The 21,108-nt window shown below is 46.9% G+C and overlaps 1 protein-coding gene across 1 annotated transcript; it reads left to right on the top strand.

The window, feature by feature from the left end:
* Positions 1-1,429: 1,429 nt before the first annotated feature.
* Positions 1,430-4,209, top strand: TMEM158 (transmembrane protein 158). The gene has a single exon (XM_074986093.1). It carries the CDS (start codon positions 1,533-1,535, stop codon positions 2,394-2,396), a length of 864 nt encoding a protein of 287 aa, XP_074842194.1. The 5' UTR covers positions 1,430-1,532; the 3' UTR covers positions 2,397-4,209.
* The last annotated feature ends 16,899 nt before the right edge of the window (positions 4,210-21,108 follow it).

Here is a 21,108-nt window from a genome sequence, read left to right as displayed (position 1 = left end):
GTCCCCCAGTATACGCTTGTGGATGAATCATTTATGAAAATGTAGTACCTCTCTCTCTAAATCAGAGGGTGAACCTGAAACTGCCAAATAAGGGCTAAGATTCTTTCTTTCCAGGCTGCTGGAACTCCCTCTTGTGAACAAAATATGAGTTCCCTCTTTCAGAACAAAGTAATTTAAAAGAACTGGATAAAAAAAAGCGGTGGATCATGCTCAACAGTTTCAAAGCATTCCCTATTTTTAAATTTTCTCTTCTATAAAACCATGAGAAAGGAACATTTGCAAGTCAGTTCTCAGATTAACTCCTTTTGTGTTCTGTGGCATCTTATAGACTAATGGATATTGAGGAGCATAAGCTTTCATGGGCAAAGACCCACTACATGAATTTGCAACATGGATTTGCTCAGCTTTCTACCTCCTCAAACTCCATGCTTCTGTGAAGCAGATCCATGCAATTGTTCTTTCAAATCATTCAAATTAAAATAATACCCAGATGGTATATGGTGCTGGTAATGAGTGAAAGAGCCTTTCTCCTGCAGCTTTCAAATGCACCTCAAAACAGGAGTAAGAGAAAGCTGGGTCTTTGCCCATGAAAGCGTATGCTCCAAAATCTCTGTTAGTCTATAATGTGCCCCAGGACTTCTTGTTGTTTTAGGAGATACAGTCTAACTCAACTACCTCTGTGATATTTGTGTTCTGAACATTAACTCCTCAACACACCCAAAACCATGGTGATGGATGCAGCAGAAGAAAGTAAATCGGGCAGAACAGCAAGCTGTAGAGTGCACATACTGCCTTACGCATTACTTCTGTCTCCAGGCCCATACAGGTAGTTCTCACTGTAGTAACATAACTGGGGCTATCTGGCAGGAGAGGCAGCAGCCCGGGCGGCAGGAGCCAGTGGAGAAGTCACATCTCCGTCTGTACCTTGCTTTCTTTCCCCCAGCCAAAGGCAGAGGGCGAGGAGCTCCAGTTTGCACTAGGAGGGCGGCTGCTGCCGTTGGGGTTAGCGGGAAAGCCTCGAACAGAGGTGACGGGGAATTCAGGTAAGAAGCCGATGGAGGAAGCAGGCGGCAGCCCCCGAGGCACAAACGTGCAGCGCAGGCTCCGAATCAGGCACACCCAGGTTCAGGCTGGGGGGGGGGCGGGGGTTAGGGGGTGACCCAGCCCGCCAGCTCAGCCCCCTCGCAAGGCAGCCGGGCGCTGGGCAGAGGCGCGCGGGAGACTCGCGGGCGGGGACTGAGGCAGCGGAGGGGTGCGGGAGGGGGCGCCGCAAACACCCCGCAGCGCGGGAGGCGGGGAGCGAGCGGGCTCCCCCGCCGGGAACCCCCAGAGCCGAGCGGGGCTCCAGCCCGGCCGCGCCTCCCGTCGGGGCTGAGCAGGGGGCGGAGGCGGGCTGCGAGCTGCTGCCGTCACGCGCGCCTTTCCCCTCAGCCCTTCGCCGAGCAGCGGCGGCGGCGGCCCCAGCCCGGCCCCCGGCCGGCAGCACCATGCAGCCTCCCGCCGCTCCGGGCCGGCGCCGCTGAGTGCGGGCCATGCTGCTGCCGCTCCTGCCGGCGCTGCTGGCCGCCTGCCTGCCCCCCTGCCAGGGCTGGAGCCCTGCCGCGGCCGGCGGGGGGCAGGAGGAACCGGAGCTCTTGCTGCCCCCGCTCAACTCCTCCGCGCGCTCGCTGGCCAGCCTGGAGCGGGACGTCGGCGGGGCGGGCGGGCGCGCTGAGGCGGGCGGCCCCAGCCCGGAGCCGCCGCCGCCCGCCGCGGGCCCGCCGCCGCCGCCCCAGCCCCAGCCCCAGCCCCAGCCCCAGCCCGCCGAGGAGGCGCCCTGCAACATCAGCGTGCAGCGGCAGATGCTGAGCTCGCTGCTGGTGCGCTGGAGCCGCCCGCTGGGCATCCCGTGCGACCTGCTGCTCTTCTCCACCAACGGCCACGGGCGGGCCCTCTTCTCCGCCGCCTTCCACCGCGTGGGGCCGCCGCTGCTCATCGAGCACCTGGCGCTGGCGGCGGGCGGCGCCCAGCAGGACCTGCGCCTCTGCGTGGGCTGCAGCTGGGGGCGGGGGCGCCGGGTCGGGCGGCTCCGGGCTGCCGCCGCCGCCGCCGCCGCCTCGCCTCCCTCCTCCTCGCTGTCCGAGCCCGGCCAGTTCTGGCTGCAGGGGGAGCCGCTGGATTTCTGCTGCCTGGATTTCAGCCTGGAGGAGCTCAAGGGCGAGCCGGGCTGGCGGCTGAACCGCAAACCCATCGAGTCCACCCTGGTGGCCTGTTTCATGACTCTGGTCATCATCGTGTGGAGCGTGGCCGCCCTCATCTGGCCGGTGCCCATCATCGCAGGCTTCCTGCCCAACGGCATGGAGCAGAGGAGAAGCGCCGCCGCCGCTGCCGCCGCCGCCGCCGCCGGGGGCAAATAACCCGCCCACCCGCTTCGGGGCCGGCGGGCCTGGGGCGGGCTCGCCTTCCCGCGCGATGTGTGTGCAAGCTTCGCCCGCCCGCCCGCGGGCAGCTGCCGCTGCTGGTGTGTGTGGAGGGAGCACTTTCGAGCCTCGCCCAAGTTCCAGGCGGGCGAGTGGTGGCTGGGCCCGGACGGCTTCTGTGCCATGAATCCTTGTGGAGCCTGGCTCCTTCCCCGCTAGTCAGGGGCGTCTCTCTCTCGCTGTCTTGCGCCCAAGGTTCCTAGCAGCAAACGACCAAACCCTGTGTCATTGTTTTCTATATTTAATAGCCGTTTTCAATGGACTCTTTCGTAAAAAAAAAGATCCCCCCCATGAGCCCCCCCCCAGTTGAATCGCAGTTGTTTCAGTCAGAGTCGCTCTTTGTAGCTGAACAAATTTGTCGTAGCAGTTTTATTTACATCAGCGGAGTCCTTTGGGGCCAGATTTAAAACTGCTGCCCTATATATTGTTATTGCTGAAAGGGAACTTGAAATGAACCTTTTACAATGTGTTTCCCATTTCTGATCATGTGGATTTAATATTGTAGTTCTGCGTTACTTGGCTTTTAATACAGAGATTTTCTTTCTGGAAGTCATGTTTAGCCTTTTGTTTCTCTTTCTCCTAGGGTGGGAAAGAAGTGTTCACTAAATCTTCCAGCTCTCCTCACTGATCAGGAAGGCCATCAGTCGAAAAAAGTGTATTGATACAAGTGGTATTAGTTAGTTAGTTAAGCGTTTTTTAAACAGTGGGTGACCTTCTTTCAGATTAAAAATAAAGAGATCCTGTTTTCGTTGGAATTAGACTCCAAACTTCTCATTTCAGGACAGGAATCAGCAGTCCAGGTCCTTAAGTGGAATTCACCATTATAGGTTCCATGAAACTATGCCCATTTACACTTTCCTTGGACTCTCTTGACTTCACCTGAGTGAGACAAGTACATACCATTTAAAATGTAGCCCACTATTAAAAAAAGCCAACAGAGAGTGTGGCTCAAAGCAAACTCAAATACACTTGGCAGTAGTAATGGTAATACAGTACTTCTTTATGACTGTTAGTCTTCAAGGGGTCAATCTGTTTTTTTAGGCCCAAATTTAAGGATGTGGGGGAGGGAATTATAAATGTAGAATCAGATTTTGACTGGCCTGCTGCATAAAGGAGAGAAAGTTTGTAAGAAATCTCCTTACTTGTGTCCCCTACATTGGGGCCAGATACAGCTGATATCTGTAATTTCACATGCTTGCAAATCTCAGTGTAAATTAAGGAATAATGTTGTTTGAACTCTTTAGCTGTAAAGTTAACAAGACTTGTGATAAAATTTCCAACTGTTTTGCTAGTGTCAGCATCTCTGGTTTCTAAAAACAATACGCTTTTGTGGGACAGACCCACTTCTTCAGATCAAGAAGTGGGTCTGTCCCATGAGATCTCATCATTTTGTTAGTGTTTAAAGTGCTACTGGACTGCTTTTTTGTTTTGATAGAATACAGACTAACATGGCTATGTCTCTGTTACTATTCTAAAAACTATATGATCTTAATCTGATGACTAATTTAACACATGAACAATTTTGTTTAATATGTAGATGAGAAGATAAGGCAGCTCATATTGGCATGAAAAGTCTGAAAGGGTTAAATCTTGCTAGTATTTTTTTACTGTTTTTAAATAAGTAAAGGGTCGTATTAATGAAAAGAAGTAAATGTAATATTTTATTCTATAAGAAAATATAATGAAAGAGAGAATGCAGAGACACAAACTGTCTATACTGGATGAAATAAATAAGATAATAAAAGAGATATTTAACGATATTTTAGGAGTTTATTCTATTGCTCTTACGCAAATGATAGGTCCACTGAGGTCAATGGGAGTATTAGAACCTTGTTTTAGCAAAAATGTTCATATGACCTATTTATCTTGGACATTTGCTCCTGTATTGTTAGGTAATTGAATCCTGCCTTTCCATGCTTGGTGTGAGAAACACATTTCCATTTTGTATGGATTATATTTCAGAGATGAGAACTACACACAAAAGAAAATTGTTGCTTTATGTACCTTCAATACTCGGGCTATGTCTAGACTGCAGGTTTCTGTTGACAAAACTGTCAACAGAAGTTTTGTCAACAGAGTGCGCATCCAGACTGCAGATCTGTCGGAGGAGATCTGCTGGTCAGGAGCATTCTGTCGACGTCCCTGTACACCTCATTCAACAAGGGAGAAAGGATGTCTTGACAGAGAGGGGTTTTTGAACATTTGACCCTGTGTGGATGGGCCAAATGTTGGAAAAGCCTCTCCTGACAGAACTGCTGGCAAAAGATATGCAAATGCATAGTGCACTTTGTGTATCTTTTTCCAACAGTTCTCGGAGATCTAGACAAAGCCTGGGCAACTCATAAACCCCCTAAAACAAAAACACAGAATCCCAGGAGAATGTAGCATCCAGTTACAAATGAAGCCATGTGAACATCCTCCCAAATATGTGTTAAGTGCTATAGACCTGTAGATATGTAATAAAATATCTAGTGAAGATTTATAATGCCAGCAAGGCATTGTTAATAATAACAGCATACACAGAGGCAAAGAGGGCTAACAACCTGGAACTGAACTGATGGGTTGATTCTACAAAATATTGCATTCTCTTCCTGATCCAGCAAAACAGTTGAACATATGTTTAAGATCTTTATATGACTGATTCTCTTTTCACATCAATATCACCAGCAAAACTCCATAGCATTCATCTGAATTTCAATAACATAAGCAAAAAAGAATTAGACTTTATGAAACTACCATTTTTAACAAGCAACCCAGTTATCAAAATTCTTCTTTAACTCCATACCTACAGAAACATCAAGAATGTCTAAAATGTTAATATAAATAGATAGTGCTCTTTTGTTTAAAAAAAAAAAAAAAAGGAGCCAGTACTCAGCCGGCTCTCTGCTCCCTCTCATCAGCCAATCCTGCCACCAGGGCTGCCGAGGTGCAGGTACTCAGTACCAGCAAGTACCAGCACAAAAAAACAGTACAAATTGATATAGACACTATAAATTTCAGAGTGAATTCCTTAGCTCATACCACGGTCTACTTGAATGCAAATGTTATGTATAAATTACCATATGTTTTGCTCCATCATAGACAAGGGAGAAGATGGAGGAGAATTTATTTACTTTCTACTTATACACCGCAACATAACTGGGGAACTTGTAAAAATAGCTTTTGTTAGCATATGAGATGTGAGAACAGAAGGGACATCTAAAATCAGAAAAGGAAAAATGCTCTCTTGAGCGCAAGTGTATTTGTTGTGCTCTAAAAAGAGGTGTCTCAGACCAAGCAGACAAGGAGCTCTTCACAGACACAGGAAGCTTCTCCTTGGGCTGCAGTAACTTCTGTGATGTGCTCCATTGACAGAGCAGGAATAGCCAGTGGAACTGCATTGTGGGAGATCCATCAGCATTGTTGCTGGACTCTAAACACCCCTGGGATGCAGGGACTTTTCGGAGAGCCAAGTTGCATGAGGCATAGAGACATCTCCATTCCACCAACTGCCAAAATAATTACCACCCAGTCCATTGCACCAAAGTCCTTCCATGCCTGTAGGCACAGAGGCAAGATTTTTCTCCCAAAAAATAAAATTTCAGAGCTTGGTATGGTTTGGGCAATGTCCAATATTCTCTGTCATCTGTGGTGCCAAGTCAGTAATAAAGTACAGGTTGTTGATCCTTGGATTTTAAGATAGCAGTGATCGTTATGATGAGTTGCTTCCTACATAACAGAGCACTAGAACTTCACCCTGTGATTCATGCATCTTTCCCAGCAGTAGCAATCATAGTGCTCTCTTCTAACTTGGCTCAAAAGTCACTATTGTGAATCTAAGGATCCAGTCCTTTATTTCTCCTTCAGGCATTACTTTCATCAGTGTCGGTGAGAATTTTGTCTAAGTAAATATGGAAGCTTTGGATTCCAATAAACTGGCATAGTAGTAGTAGTAGGCATCCTTCAGTCTGCATAGACTATGGATCGTGCCCTTTAAAGTTTCAATTGAGGACTTCATTTACAGCGTCTATTGTGACTATAAAGACCCACACGAGAGTGACAGTCCTTGCTGCATCTCTTGCAGATGTAGAGGGTGTCTGGCAAGTCCTTATTGTGCTTTCTGTGTGCTCGTTTCTCCTCTGCTAACTGTCTGATCTTCAACTCGCCCTTCTGAAGGCCCTTGTGTAACCCCTGCCTTCATCTGCTGCGGTCGTCTGCTAGTTCTTCCCAGTTGTCCAGCATATGTCTTCAATAATCTTGATCATCAGCTACTTTTAGATTTTAACTATATACAGAGCTGGTGTCCATTTTTATTCCTCTTTCATTAGCAGTGTAATTTTTATTATTTCTTTTCAAGGGGTGAGTCTAAGCCATATTCCTGCCTGTCTGGATTTGTTTTTAAAACCAATTGTCAGGTACAGCACAAGTGGAGGATTAGTAGACCAAATATAATTCCTCATGGAGGCCTTGTTTTGCAATAAGTTAAAGAACGGAGGGAGAAGGAATGCAAGGCAGGGAAGAATGATGAAAAGATCAAAAAAAATTAAAAAAGAGGTTTTTTTCCTCTCTCAAATATTTTGTAAATCTTGTAAATTATACTTAATTTATTACAGTAGTTGCTGGAGAACAAGAATTAATGTTGGAATATTGGATTGTAGGTAAATCTTTGTTTCTTAAGATTTCATGCAAGTTTATTACCTTTTGCTTTCTGGTTCCAAGAACCAACAAATTCTTTCCCTAAACAGATTTAGCACTAAGGGTTAGTATACTTATTTGGGTTATATGCTCCGTGATAGATTAGTAAATTATTGATTCATGTCTAGCAAAAAGGATTCATTTTATGGATATTTTTAAATAGTTTATGCTTTGTAACAGTGTTTCTTCAACTTTTTTAGACCATGGAACACCACACAGTAATATTTCTATGCAGAATGCCTATGAAAATTTTCTTTAAAAAAATTGTCAGATGAAAAAAGCAAAAAACAGCAACACATACAGCGAAAACAAAATCAAGTAATTAAATCAGGTATCATAGCAATGAAGAAGTAACATTGTATCTCGTTTTAAAAACAGAAACTATAGACCATCACTGTATTTTTATGAACACTTGCAGCACGCCTGCGAGTTTTTCATGGAACATCAGTTTTCTGCAGAACATAGTTTAAGAAACACTGCTTTATAAGAGTAGTAGCAGGTAGGTATACAGTTTTTAGAAACAGCATTGCTATAGGCAGGTAAGAACACAGATTCCCTGTTATTTAGTGCAGAGTATTTCAATGTAATGAGAGTACAGATAGGCAATTGGGGCACTATTATTATATACAAATGCATAGGGCTATTTAGAGCATTATTAGTAGTAGTGTAGTCTGTTCGACTACACACATAAGTACATTGGTGTTGGGACAGAATTGTTGAATGCAAGTAAATATGCATAATCAAGTTCAGCAACTCTTAGATTAATTACTATCTGCACGTGGTCCCAAAGGGTTGAACAGAACTACTGATAGTAAATACTGGTCAGCATGAGTGAGCATTGATGAACAAGGGCCTGAATGAACTTAGTTCAGTTAAATACTTGGCTTAATTACAGGCTGCGGAATCCAGCCTTCTATATGGGTGAAGTTACGTGTCCAAAGCCAAGTGAAGTGCAATATAGTCTTTATATTGATTTTAATGGGCTTTGTAGCAAGCAATAAAGTCAGTGGAAGTTTTGCTCAATTATTGACCACAGAAGCTACTTCAGAAGCTGGGTCTGGATTCTGGTTCTAAAAATGGAATACTTTCTAATTATAACGATGTTTGTTGTTGAGAGAGAGACAAGCTTTTGAACTATACAGAGCCCTTCTTCATGTCTGGGAAAGGTATTTGGAGTGGCGTAACTAACATACAAGATCAAATAGTTTAATATAAGTATTTAGCAGATATTCAAAGGCAAGAGTGGGGAATCCCCAACCCATGGCTTCCCTGGATCTGATCCTCGAGTCTTGGGGCTCCCCTTCCCAACATCTGGCCTGATGTGGGATTGGGGGTGAGGAGCCCTGAGCCTCGTGGGCTGGAATCAGGTAAGCCAGAGCCAGATCTGTCCCACAGGCTCTGCCTGGTGTGGGAGAGAAGCTGCTCTGAACTCCATGCCTGCACCATTCCCCCACTCCTTCATCCTGGCTGGCTGAATGCCAGTGCTGAGAAGTGCTGCCTGGAAAGGCTTTTCCCTTGCTGCTCTAATTGGCCAGAATTTTGGCCAATCAGAGCAGCAGAAGTGGTACCTTGAAGCAACTGTTAATTTGTTTTTCGGTTGGGGACCACATCAGTGAGGTGTGGGCTTTTTTCTTTTGTTTTGTTTTTTACTTTTCACTTATCTGGCCCCTGAGTGATTTTCTGTGGGTTATTGGCCCCCAACCCCAAAAAAGGTCCCCTATCCCTGTTCTAAGGGGCCATTCTAGGTGAAACTCAACGGCTTGTTTCTTTCATCAACAGAGGTTGGTCTAATAAAAACTATTACATCACCCACCTTTTCTCTCTTAATATCCTGTAACTGGCACGTCTACAACAACATTGCTTACATTTCATTTAGCAGAGTAGATTTGCCTGAAGTTTACTGTTACTTATCTTTGTTTTTATGTAGCTTGTATCTCAAAAACCTGCACTCCTCAAACTGCTCTTGGGGCTGCCTAAACTGAGCTGTGATTTCTTCTGTTTCTCAAGATGGTAGAAAAATGGCAATTTTGGAATTTTTGATTGATTTCTTTTTCAATATTTCCCATGACAATAGCTGTTTTTGTATTTTCAGCAGAAAAAAATAAAATATTTTGGTTTTTAGAAACCATTTTTGGTAAAGCTAAATCAATTTGGAAGATTTTGACCCAGATGAAAAAATTCCTTTTGTTTTGGTCAAAAAGCTGCAGTTTTTGTTATTGTCAAAATGATATTTCTGCAAAATATTTTTACTTACTCCATTCCTCATATTTCTTATATGCCTTTTAGCAATATTCTGAATGCAAGGTTTTCTGTAGTGACTTGAAGGTAAGGTGAACATTTTTTCATAAGATGGTTTAGAAAAGCTATGGATAGCTCCGACTGGTAAGTTACTCAATTTCAGTTTAGAAATCTGAATTATTAACATGTTCAAGTTAGTTAAAATAGGCAAAATAAACTATCAGCTCAAGGGAGACACCAGTGGCAAAATCTGGAATACCCATACATGAAATATTTACTAGATGTAAGCAGATTGTGTTTGATTAAAATTAAGGCCAGTCTGAACTCCTGATCCAAATACTCTCAAACTCTGATAAAGTCTTACTCTAGATCTGAACTTGGTTGCTGGCCCATTTCTCTGTAATAAGACGAATGGTCTAGGTTAGAACACTATTTAATGTTGGGAAAATCTGAATTCAAATCTATACTTCTAGTTTTATTTTTCATATTATCTCAATAGGGTATTCATTTAAGTTTTGAAGCAGGAATGGCTGGCTTTTCCTCCAATTCTGTGCATGTTGTTTGGGATATATAATTCTTTTGTTAGTTCTACACTTGGCACGCACTTAGACTCCCTATAGATTTTCTACTTCCAAGTAGCATTGATATATAATTCCTAATACATCCTACCTTGTGACAGTGCGGGCAGAATCGCGGGCGATAAACCCCCCGCTGACCCCGCACCAGCAGTCCGTCCGGATCCCCACGGGGCCTCAGACGAGGGCAAAGAGGAGACGGCAGGAAGCCCGCCGACTGGCAAAGGACCGCTCCGCTCCTCAGCAAACCGACCCCACCCACCTCCGGCAGGGGGCCTAGAGCGCAGTGCAGTGTAAGTGGAGAGAGACTGGGGAGAAGCTAATCCCTGGTAGGTTAGGAGCTGGCTTGTTTGTTGAGGGCAAGGGTGAGATACGGAGAGGAAGGTTGGATTAAATAATGATTATATTTATTAACAAAAACAGTAACTTATAAACGAACAGCACAATAATTGAACTTGTAACGATATATATATTAACTTATCTACTTCTAATTATACTTTAAACACTTACAATAAACAGCAACAAGGGTTCCATGAGGGAAGTCTGTATGAGACTCTTCTTGTAAAACACAAGGACACAAAAATCTAATAAGTTTTTCCTCCGGGTTATAGGGGATAAATTAGTTTGTCACCCCTATGTACCCTGAGCGACTAATAGTGCCACTCTATTGGACACCTTGAGGTCCACCCTACAAGGGTCCTTCCCAACTGATTTTTTCAGTGGGGATTGGAGAGAAGGGAGGAAAGGGAAAAAAGGGAGAAAAGGGGTTATAGAAAAAAAAACACAACGATAAACAGTTAATTAGTAAAACTTCTAGTTATGGGCTTGTTAACCAGGTGTGCAGCTTTAAGCCAATGGTTATAGCCCCAAGTAATAATAGTTCCCAGTTAGAGTTACTGGCTTGGTAAGTATCCCCACACAGCCCAAATTAAGCTAGAAAGTTAGTGTTTAGGGCATAGGGGGTTTTACGTGTCTGATCCGGTGGTCTAATCCGATAAGATGGTCACGTCCGGTGGAGAAAGGCTGAGGCGTTGGCAGCGAGAGCGGTGGTGCTGCGATGGTGGCAGACCTTAAGCCTCAATTGGAGTGGATGCAGTACCCCACCCTAGGGATGGGGCCAGTTCGACCCACTCCAAATCCGCTCTCAATCTGTTTGTTGGCGGCGAGATCGGAGGTGCCGCAGTGATTTTTGGCAGCCTCTGGGTGCTAAGGGGTGAGGGCGCAGTACCCCACCCTAAGGGTGAGGCCAGTTCGTCCCTCACCCAATTTACCTCAGAGCGGAGACTGCCTTAGCTCTTTTAGTATGTGTGATTTCAGCTATGCCTCAGCAGAGCGGACTCTGCTGGGCAGATGTAGAATTGCAGCTGAGGACCTTCAGGGAACAGGAGCTCTTCACAGAGTCAGGAGCACTTCGCAAAGTCTTCTTTCAGCGCCGGCTGCCGGTGGATAGTGGAACCCCCGAGCGCTGCGGGGCGCTGCCTTATATTCCCTGTTTTTATGAATTATTCATGAGGTCATTTGCATATAAGCGTTCTGAGGGGCCTGTTTTCAACCAGGTCCCTTTCCAGGAGCTACCTCATCTCCGTCCAATGAGGAGCCTGGATTTTGAAATTCATGATTTGAAATGTTTGTGAGTTCAGGTTACCGGTAAAACCAACCGACACAGAGTGACCGTTACGGGGGCTGCTAACTGGCAGCCTATGTACCTTTTAGGGTCTACCTGCCCCTGTAATAATATTAATGGCCCAAGGCTTGTTTCCCCTGGCCCACGGGGACGATTATGCCCAAGGGATAAAAAATCCCTGACACCTTGTAGGAAGGATTTGCTCTATAAGTTAAATTACATTTTTGCTCACTGTATGGTGAGTCTTCCTGGAAGCACTGGGACTTTAGCAGATGTACCTTCGGGTGTTGCTAAGCAACATGAAACCGTTAAAATGAAAAGATACAAAAGAAGAACAGTGAAGAATAAAAGGAAGCAAAGATACAAAAAGAACAGGAGAAAGACTGTAGGTACCGATTTGGGTCTACCAAGCCGTTTTAAAATATATAGTCTCAAAGGAATAGCTGTGTTAGTCTGTAGCTTCACAAGAAACAAGCAGTCCTGTAGCACCATAAAAGGCATTAATCTTTAAGGTGCTACAGTACTGCTTGTTTGTTTGTTTGTTTGTTTGCTTGTTTTTAATAGATGGTGAAAGAGACAAATGAAGATCACAGAGAAATAAAAACAGTTGGTGGGATGAAATTAGGCGGTCTTATCTGTGCTTCTCGCTCAAGCAAAACTTCCATTGCTTTCACTGAGGTTTGTTCAAATAAGGATTGCAGAATCAGGCCAAAAAACTAGGTAGGAACTCATGGACAGACATATTGGGGGAAAAACAAGAGCTGCAGAAGCTGTGGATCAACAGAGAATAAGGCAAGCTACTAACACAATTAGAACAAACAAAAATCAATGTAGCAGATTCTTAGATATAAAATAATCCATCAAAACCAGGATTGCACTGTGTTGCCCATGTTAACTCTATTTTTGACATCTTAAGGGTTATCAGGAAACCAGACTAAAACCTTTTTCAAAAAATAAAGTAATACTGCCATTTCACGTTCCCACAATTGTAAGTCTAAACAAGAGATAAAAAGTCTCATCTTTTACTCTGGCATTCGTGACAAAATTCCTATTAACATCAAGATTGGACTCAAATGGTGTGATATAGTTTTCACAGATGAATGAGATTTCACAGGTAACATTGTTTTCTTGTTATTGCTCTTGGAACTGATTAGATGATGATTGGAGGTAAAAATTTATGCTGAGATTTTTGTTAATCAAGAAACGTGTTGCTCTTATGGAGTGTTATAAAAATAGCAATTTTTTCACTCTGAATTCATCTCAGTGTAGCAGAAAGTCAGAATTCTTTCTTAGGGTAGGTCTACACAGCAAAGTATGACTAAGGCCCCCCACCCCTGCTGTAGGACCCCTCTCCCAGTTGTGATGCCCCCAACCCAACCCCAAGACCCTACAATGTACATATTTTCCCATGTATTCATGTATATTTTTTCATGACAAGACAGTTCCAATATTTAGTTATACAGATTATTTTTTACCATCCCCATTTCCCTTGTGAATGGTGGGGGAGTGGTGATGGGTGGGTTTCGGGGGGCATACTAAGGGAGCGTTGAGAGGTGGGTGTATGGGGGGGGTCATAGTGGGGTTGCCTGATGGAGGGTCATTGGGGCCCCCTAGCAAAGGCCTCCTGGAGGGCCTCCATGACCTGCACTCCATTCCTGTGTGCCTAGTGACATGGGGCATAGGAGGCTGCTCATAGCTGGGGCTGGCCTCAGCAGCCCACCACTGCACAAACAGCTCATGCTCATGCTCCACGATATCGTGGAGAGTGCAGCATGCTCCCACCATGGTGGGCATGTTGTGGAGGCCGGCCTCTAGGCACGTCAGAAGGCACCTAAAGTGGCTCTTCAGGCAGCCAAACATACACTCCTCGAGGCTGAGAGCCTCGTTGAGTCAAGCATTAAATAGATCCTGGCTCAGGTTTGTGTGTCCGAGCCATTCATGCAGGGGTAGGTGGCACCAGCCACCATGCAGGGAGGCATGGTCATGTCCCTGAACAGGAGCTCCCGCGGAGGGATGTAGGCGCCTTTTTCTATCCTGCGCCAGAGCCACAAATTCCGGAAGACCCGGACATCATGGGCTCAGACCAACCAGCCCACACTCATGTCCATGAAGCATCCTTTCACATTCATGAGGGCCTGGAGCACCACAGAGTGGTACCCCTTTCTACTGATGAAGTGGCCTGTGCTGTGGTCTGGGGCCAGGATGGTGACATGGGTCACATCCAGCATGCCAAAACAGTTGGGGAACCCCAGCACAGCAAATCCTGTGAGGGCAGTGTCAAGGTCCCCAGTGAGGATGACCCTCCATAGGAGGATGGTGTTGAATGCCCTGATGACTTGCAGGGGATGGAGGGTGTATGTGCTCGTGAGTGCATGGGTGCTCTAGGACCCCTTGGCCCCACCCTCCACATCCTCTCCCTTCATGCCCCCTTCCCCCTTCCCTCCCGGCCCCCCTCTAGGGCCCCCTTCTCCTGTCTTCTCCAGGGTCCCCCTCCCCAGTCCCCTCCAGGGCCCCGCCCCAGCCCCTTGCACCCCTGTCCCTCGTCCCCAAGGATCCCCCTTGCCCAGGAGACCCACACTTCACTGTGGCAGGTGTGTGTCCTAAGCATGCCTTACCTCCATGAAGACAGCCCCAACTGTTGCCTTGCTCACCCTGAACTGACGCCCCACAAACTGGTGGCTGTCCAGAGTGGCCAGCTTCCATATCACAATGGCTACCCGCTTCTGCAAGGGGAGTGTGGGCTGCATGCAGGTGTCCTGGTGCTGGAGGGCAGGGGTGAGCTTGTGGCACAGTTCCAGAAATGTCTGCTTGGTCACGCAGAAGGTCTGGAGCCAGTGGTCATTGTCCCACTCCCACACCACATGCTGGTCCCAACACTCAGAGCTCATGGGATAGCTCCACAGGCACCGGATTCCTGGGGAGGGGGCGTGGCCATTGCCCCGTGGAAGCAGCCTGCAGGATCACAGCTAGGCAGATGGCTCCCCTGGAAGCACTAGAGAGAGACGAGGAGCACTGTGGCCAGCCGGTGGACCGTGGCCTCAAGGAAATCCCCCTTGGAGAGTTCTGCAGTAAATACGGAGAATTTGATGGCATCTACCACATATTTTATTTACTCTTAATCAACTATGTATGCCTCTTTTGACACATCCTCATGTGCCTCATGTCAACCTTTGGCTTAAGTTCAGTTGGTCCTGTACTATTTTTCATAATCTGCGTGCATATCAGAAAATGTCTCCATCACCTTCTTTTTATAGCCTTAAAAATTAATATGCAACACCATATCGTTCCCAAAAATAATATAGAAATCAGAGCCAGTGCTGGCCCAGTAACTGTGACTTTTAAATCCTTGGTAATTCAGAGTTAAAGTTGGAAAACAAGAAAATATTAATGAATTTCTGAGGCAACTTTAAAACATCAAAATATGGAATGTAAATGGGTTATAAGTCAACTGTAAGTCTTGGAAAGCTTTCATGGCAGCCTCCCAGGTTAAGAGTGTGCCACTCATTATTTGTTGTAAATAATAGCTGAGCTGCCTTTCTTTCCAAATTTCTCTGATGCTGTATACTGCAGAGAAGCCAGCTGCCCATCACAACACGTACAAAATATCTGTAAAATCATTGTTCCTGGTTTAGTATTGGAACAGCGTCATTTTAATTTCTTTGAAGATTAGTGTCACAGAGAACACAAAGTGTTTTCTTTATTGGGCCATTTAATTTTCTGGCCTTCCCCTGTCCCCACAGTTGTGGTTCTTTAGAAAATACTGTAGTGGTGAGCTCATCAGCTAGAACTTGCCACAGGCTGCTACTAAACACAGTTTCTCTGGGCCCAGAGGCAGCATGTGGATTGTGAGCTGTTTGAGGTTTCATTCTATTAATTTACTGTCAAGGCTTGGAACACATGGCTTTGACAAAGAATTAAATCAATATCCCTTGGGATGATTTTAAGAAACTGGTCTTTATTCATTCAGTGATGTGGCAGCAAGCAGCCAGTCTTGAGTATGGGTACGGGAAAAGAGTTATCAAGTTTTGCCTGTGTGTGTATGTGATTACCCCGATTGTTTTTAAATGAGGCTTCCGCCATTCCTTCAAAGAGTTCAGATTTGGTGAACTGAATCCACAGACCTAGCAGGCTAGACATTTCTATATTAGCTTGGAGGACAGGGTTACTTCATTGTGCTGAAGGGTGAACATTGGATAGTGTGTCTAGTGTACAAGATAACATAAAGCTGCTTTTCTTTATATACATATTGAGTGAATTTAATTAGCTTTAATTAGCACCTTAAACCTTCTTCCCAGATACTCAGAGGTTACATCAAATGCCAGTCCCTGAATAATGACAGAGAGGTAGCTGTGTTAGTCTGTATTCTAACAAAACAAAACAGCAGTAATTTAGTACTTTAAAGACTAACAAAATGATTTATTTGGTGATGAGCTTTCATGGGACAGACCCACAGGCAGCTAAGGCTCTCAGCAGGGATGTATGTGGTCTGAGCATGGAAATGCTGCTGTTTACCCATCGCTAGACTCCCGTCAGCTGCAGCACATAACCAACAACCTTACTCACCCTGTGACTGGTTTGAAACAGTGCTGAGTTGTGGGCACCGAGAGATGATGGCTAAGGACAGGCTGCTCAGAAGTCAGATGCTCCTCAGAATGACCCTGACTTTGTACAGGTGGATTTTACAGGAACCTAGGCAAATATTTAAGTGCTACATGAAGTCAGGACCTATATCGCTGGTGAGTAGCTGCCATCATAATGGGGAAAGATAGTCCTGTCTCCATGCAGAAGTCAGTTGACTATGTCGGGGAATAAGCTACAGTTTGGGGATTCCCAAGAGGTGGGTGAGATGTAGGAAGTTTTATGCTTAGAAACATGCTTTTGCGAAGTGAGGACTTTCTGTGTCTGAATGGCCTACTAGGTTGTAGCAGCCAGGCCTGGAGCCACTGCACCAACCTGGCTAGCCTGACCTTCCCTCCCCATGCTGGGACTTACCAGGTCTGGGGAGGAAGAACCTGACAAAGGCCTCAATGGCAGCAGAGCCAGGACCAAGAGTTGCATGAGAGTGACATCTCCATTTGAAAGAGGAGCTGCTAGCAAAGGTAGCCCACATCATCCCAGAGCAATGCAAAGAGCCAAGAATGAGCCAGAGGGCCTGTACGGAGTAAACTACTTGAACAGCTTAATCAGGGACTCTGAGCAGGTCGTTAGCTGCTCTCAAAGGAACACCAGCTTAGTGGCATAAGAAAGAGTAACAGAATGAAGCATGAGGTGCAGTGTGTTTCCTGTGTATGACCAGGCCTTTATTCCTAACAGTCATTGCCTAGTCACTGCGGCTATGTCTACACTACAGGGACCAGGGTCAAGGGTGTGAGGGGAGAGAACTGGGGAGGGGATTCTGCAGAGAATGAGGAAGTGGGGCTGGGAGGCAGTACGAGGGGCGGGGGGCTCTGGGGCACCCCACCACACACTGACAAGTGCACACGCCCTCCCTCCCAGGCACATCATCAGGTTAAATCAACACCATCCTCCTGAGGAGGGTCATTCACGTTGGGGACCTTGACACTGCCACCACAGGGTTTGTGGCCCTGGGCTTCCCCAGCTGCTTCACTGTGCTGGATGGGAGCCACATTCCCATCTAGGTCCCAGACCACAGCTCAGGGCAATACATCAACTGCAAGGGGTACCACTCTGTGGTGGGTGGGGGCAGGGGCAACCTGCTAGGAAGGGGGTCCTGGGGTAGGAGACCAGGGGCCTTAGTCGTCCATCGGGGTGGAGGGTTGTGACCCACATGGGTGCATGGGCCCCTACTGCCCCAGGTCTGGGGTCCTGGTCAGGGATGGGTTGGGGATGGGACTACAGGAGGGTAGGGGCATGTCAGGGGTGCTGTAGCCAGGGGATCAGTGGGCGGTGAGGGGGAAGAGGGGCTGGGGGGTGGGGGAACCTGGTTCTGCATGGCCTATCATGGCCACAAGCATCTGGGTCAGTTCCAGCAGGGCAGCTGCAGGGAGGTTGGGCAGGATCAGTGCAGCAAGGTCAGGTGCTGCAGGGGGGGCTGTGGGGGCAGTGAAGGGGGAAAGCAGCGGGGTAGGGGACAGTGGGGGCAGCAGGAGGTGGGGACAGCCATTTGGCGATGACCTGGGTGAGGGCCTGGAGGGCCACAGTGACCTCACCCCAGGCCTCCCACTGCCAAGCCAAGTCCACCTCCTCAAGCTTCAGCCAGCACTGGAGCACAGTGGTGTGGGTCCAGATGGCTGTGGTGTGGGCGTCAGGCTCCTCCACCTCTCGGCAGCAGCAGAGATGCGACATCTGGGCATGGGCCTGCCTGGGCAATGGGGACGGGGGTGCCCTGGCCCCCTCAGCGCCTGGTGTGGGGCTCCCTGTCCCTTGATGGGGTTTGCTTGGCCCTCAGACAGCAAAGCTGTGGGGACAGAAGGAGAGAGAGAGGCAACCCATCAGTCCCATGACCTGGTCCCTGGCGTAACCCCCACTCCCCATAGCCAGCTCCCCACCCTGCTGTCCCCTGGCCCAGCTGTCCTGGGGGATCCTGGGCCCCTGGGGAGTCCCCACAGAGGAGGGGCACATGCCGGCTGCATTCTACCCCCTGCTTCTCCCTCCCCAGATGCGTGGGCTGAGGTGCTGTCCATGAGAGTGGGTACTGAGTGCTGTGTGCAGCCTGCTCTGTGGCCCCGGGGGACACAGCCATCCGGGGTGTATCCAGAGAGGGGCTGGCAGCCATGTGGCCAGCCTGCTGCAGGCTGTGCCAGGGACAGCCCCCCTCAACCATGGCCTGGGTTGTTGGAATTGCTGGTTACCTACCTGAGGGTCCCTCGATGAATTTGGGGGAGGCCCGGGAGGAAGGAACCTGGCTTGAGGAGCCAGATGGAATTGCAAACCTGAGGGACCCCTCCTCATCAGACAACAGTTCCAGCTCCTGGTCCCAGGTTCCACCCGAGGGTCACGGCTGTTCCTAAGGCCCCAGCTGGGGCTCTGCCTCTGGCACTGCTGTGCCCAGTATGGGCTAAGGCTTAGCCATGTCCTCCAGCCCCAGGAGCGGATCTAAGTCCCTGTAGGGGGCAGCCAATGGGCAGTGCCCCCCGAGAGGCTGGCCACATCCTGGAGCTGGCACTATGCCTGCTGCAGCTCTTTGACTTTTGACCATACCTGGTTGGCTGTGCAGGTGGGGCAGGGGGGCACAGATGTCAGTCCACGGCACTCTGGTCTGGCCATTGGTGTGGAGGAGGACCTCCTCATCCCCCCAGATTCCCTGCAGTATTTGAGCTCAGCCTCCCTCCATGAGAGAGCCCTCTTCTTTGGCCCCTGCCTGTCCTCCTGGAAGCCTTCAGATAGGTTGGAGCGGGGGGCAGTAGGGGGCATGTTGATCCTGGCCGTGACACTGGTGGGATGCCTGGTGCTGCTCTACCATCACTAGAGGCCATGCTGAAGGAGGCTTTTGCTCTCCCTGCTGTTAGCATGCTCTCAGCTTCCTGCCACAGGGTTTCTGGGTCCCTGCATCTTTAAATGTGGCCGGAGGCAGAGACCCTAGAGCATGCTTGTGCTGGCAGGGGTGTCTCCATGCTCCAGCTGGCCGGTGCCAGGGAGGACCCCTCTTTCGAAAGAGTGGCCCACAGAGTGTCTACACACGTTTTGTTTCAAAAGATTTTTGAAAGGGGACGCTCTTCCTGAAACAGGAATGGAGGAGCGAATTTGAAAAGCTGGCCGTTTTCTTTCAAGATTCCTTTCAAAAGAACGCATTTTGTGTGTAGACGCTCGTCAGTATGTTTTGAAAGAGCTCCTCCTTTCAAAATATATTTCGAATGAACTTGCTAGTGCACAGGCAGCCTGCCTGTACAAGCTGCATTTCACTTTTCCGGTTGAATGTGGAGATCCATGACTACTTCCTGTAATGTCCCAATCATTCTCCAGTTGTGAATATTGGCAGAAGTTCACAAAAGAGCAAGTCTTCCACAGACCTTCAGAAACTCACAACACAAAGTCTTGCAATGCTAAGGCCTTGGCTTACTCAGCAAATTGAATTGCTGAGAAATTACTTTCCTGAATTTTAAAAGCAGTTGTTTCCTTCGCTAGTTCACCAATACAGCGTGAAACCATGTTATCTGACAGAGGCACTGCTTTCAATGTAGTAGTTACTGCAACAGGCCTTACAGCTTCCAAAACAACATCTATGGTGGTGAGAAGAATAATACATTTTGTAATGGTTTATACTTACAGTGCTGCGTGATTCATAGAGATATAAGGTATGACTGAAGTGCATTTGTGTTGACAGTGCCAATTTGAGCAATCCAGACTTCTCAATTGTTATGGGGTTCAAGTTTTCTTAGGAAAATAGCCTCAGGTTTATCCTTCACTGGGGGATGTTTGGTTTCTAAATTACACAGCAACTCCAGAGGTTTCTTTTTCTTACCAGCCAGCACTTCAAAACACCCTACATGTTAGGGTTTTAAGTGAGTCAATGTAATATCATATGCCATTTATTTTTATTATATTCTTTTTCTTCTTTGAACTCTCAATAACAAAAATTGCCACTGTTGGTGGGGGTGACAGTGGGCTTTTGTTTTTTGTTTTTTTTACTTTTAATTTTTCACAAAAGGATCCAATGTTGTTAATTAGCTAGAATGGAGCTCCAGTTGAAGTGAATGCAACATTGTTGTGTGAGGCTCACTCAGCCATATCTTAAAGGTCTCAATGATTACAATTAACATGTCTGGTGTTTCAATCCAGAAATACATTTTGTTGTAATCTGTGTACATGGATATTTATATTGCACATTATTCATAATCAATAATGAGGCTGTATTTGTACCATCTCCAGCAAATGGCATCTACAAAATACCAGCAAAACCCACACGCCATTTGTCTTAAAGGTCAAAGTTGCAATCAGATTACCAGCTGCATATCAACACCTGCTGAGAACGAATGCAAAAATGGGCGAGAGAAATATTAAAAGCATATGTATGAATAATTAATTGAGGCATTTTAATACAAACAGAATCTCTGTGATTAATTATACAGAAGCTAGAAATGGCAACAATATTTACTAACAGAATTGTTCCCAGACTGTCACTCTAAAAAGGTTACTGAGAAAAGTAGCAGTAGTAGTGTGTTCGATAAACCCCATCAAAATCACACAAAGGCTTTGCAAATGCTTCTTCTGCCATCTTCTCTTTGGGTGAGTTAGACCTGAATATTTCATACATTAAATGTAGCATATGCTGATCAATAGGTACCAAAACGTATGTGGCAGCCACAACAATTAACATGTCAGCCCACCTATCGGTAACACACCGGGTGGCAAAATAAATACCATATTTGATAAAGGGCATTGATTGATGTCCAGGGTATTCAGTCATGACGCTGTTCTCCGGTGCAGGCATATTACAATAATGGTTTGGCAATATACGAGCCTGGAACAGCTTTGTGGCCTGGTTAGATGCATCAGTTTCTCCTCAGTGCCTGGATATCTGAATAAGACACTGTGCTCTGCATGTGTCTGAGTCCTGTGTCTAGCACACAGCACATTC

This window comes from Carettochelys insculpta, chromosome 2 (genome assembly GCF_033958435.1).
Source record: "Carettochelys insculpta isolate YL-2023 chromosome 2, ASM3395843v1, whole genome shotgun sequence".
Taxonomy (NCBI): domain Eukaryota; kingdom Metazoa; phylum Chordata; order Testudines; family Carettochelyidae; genus Carettochelys; species Carettochelys insculpta.
The sequence above is the reverse complement of the archived record's forward strand: the minus strand, read 5'-3'. Positions and strand labels throughout refer to the sequence as shown.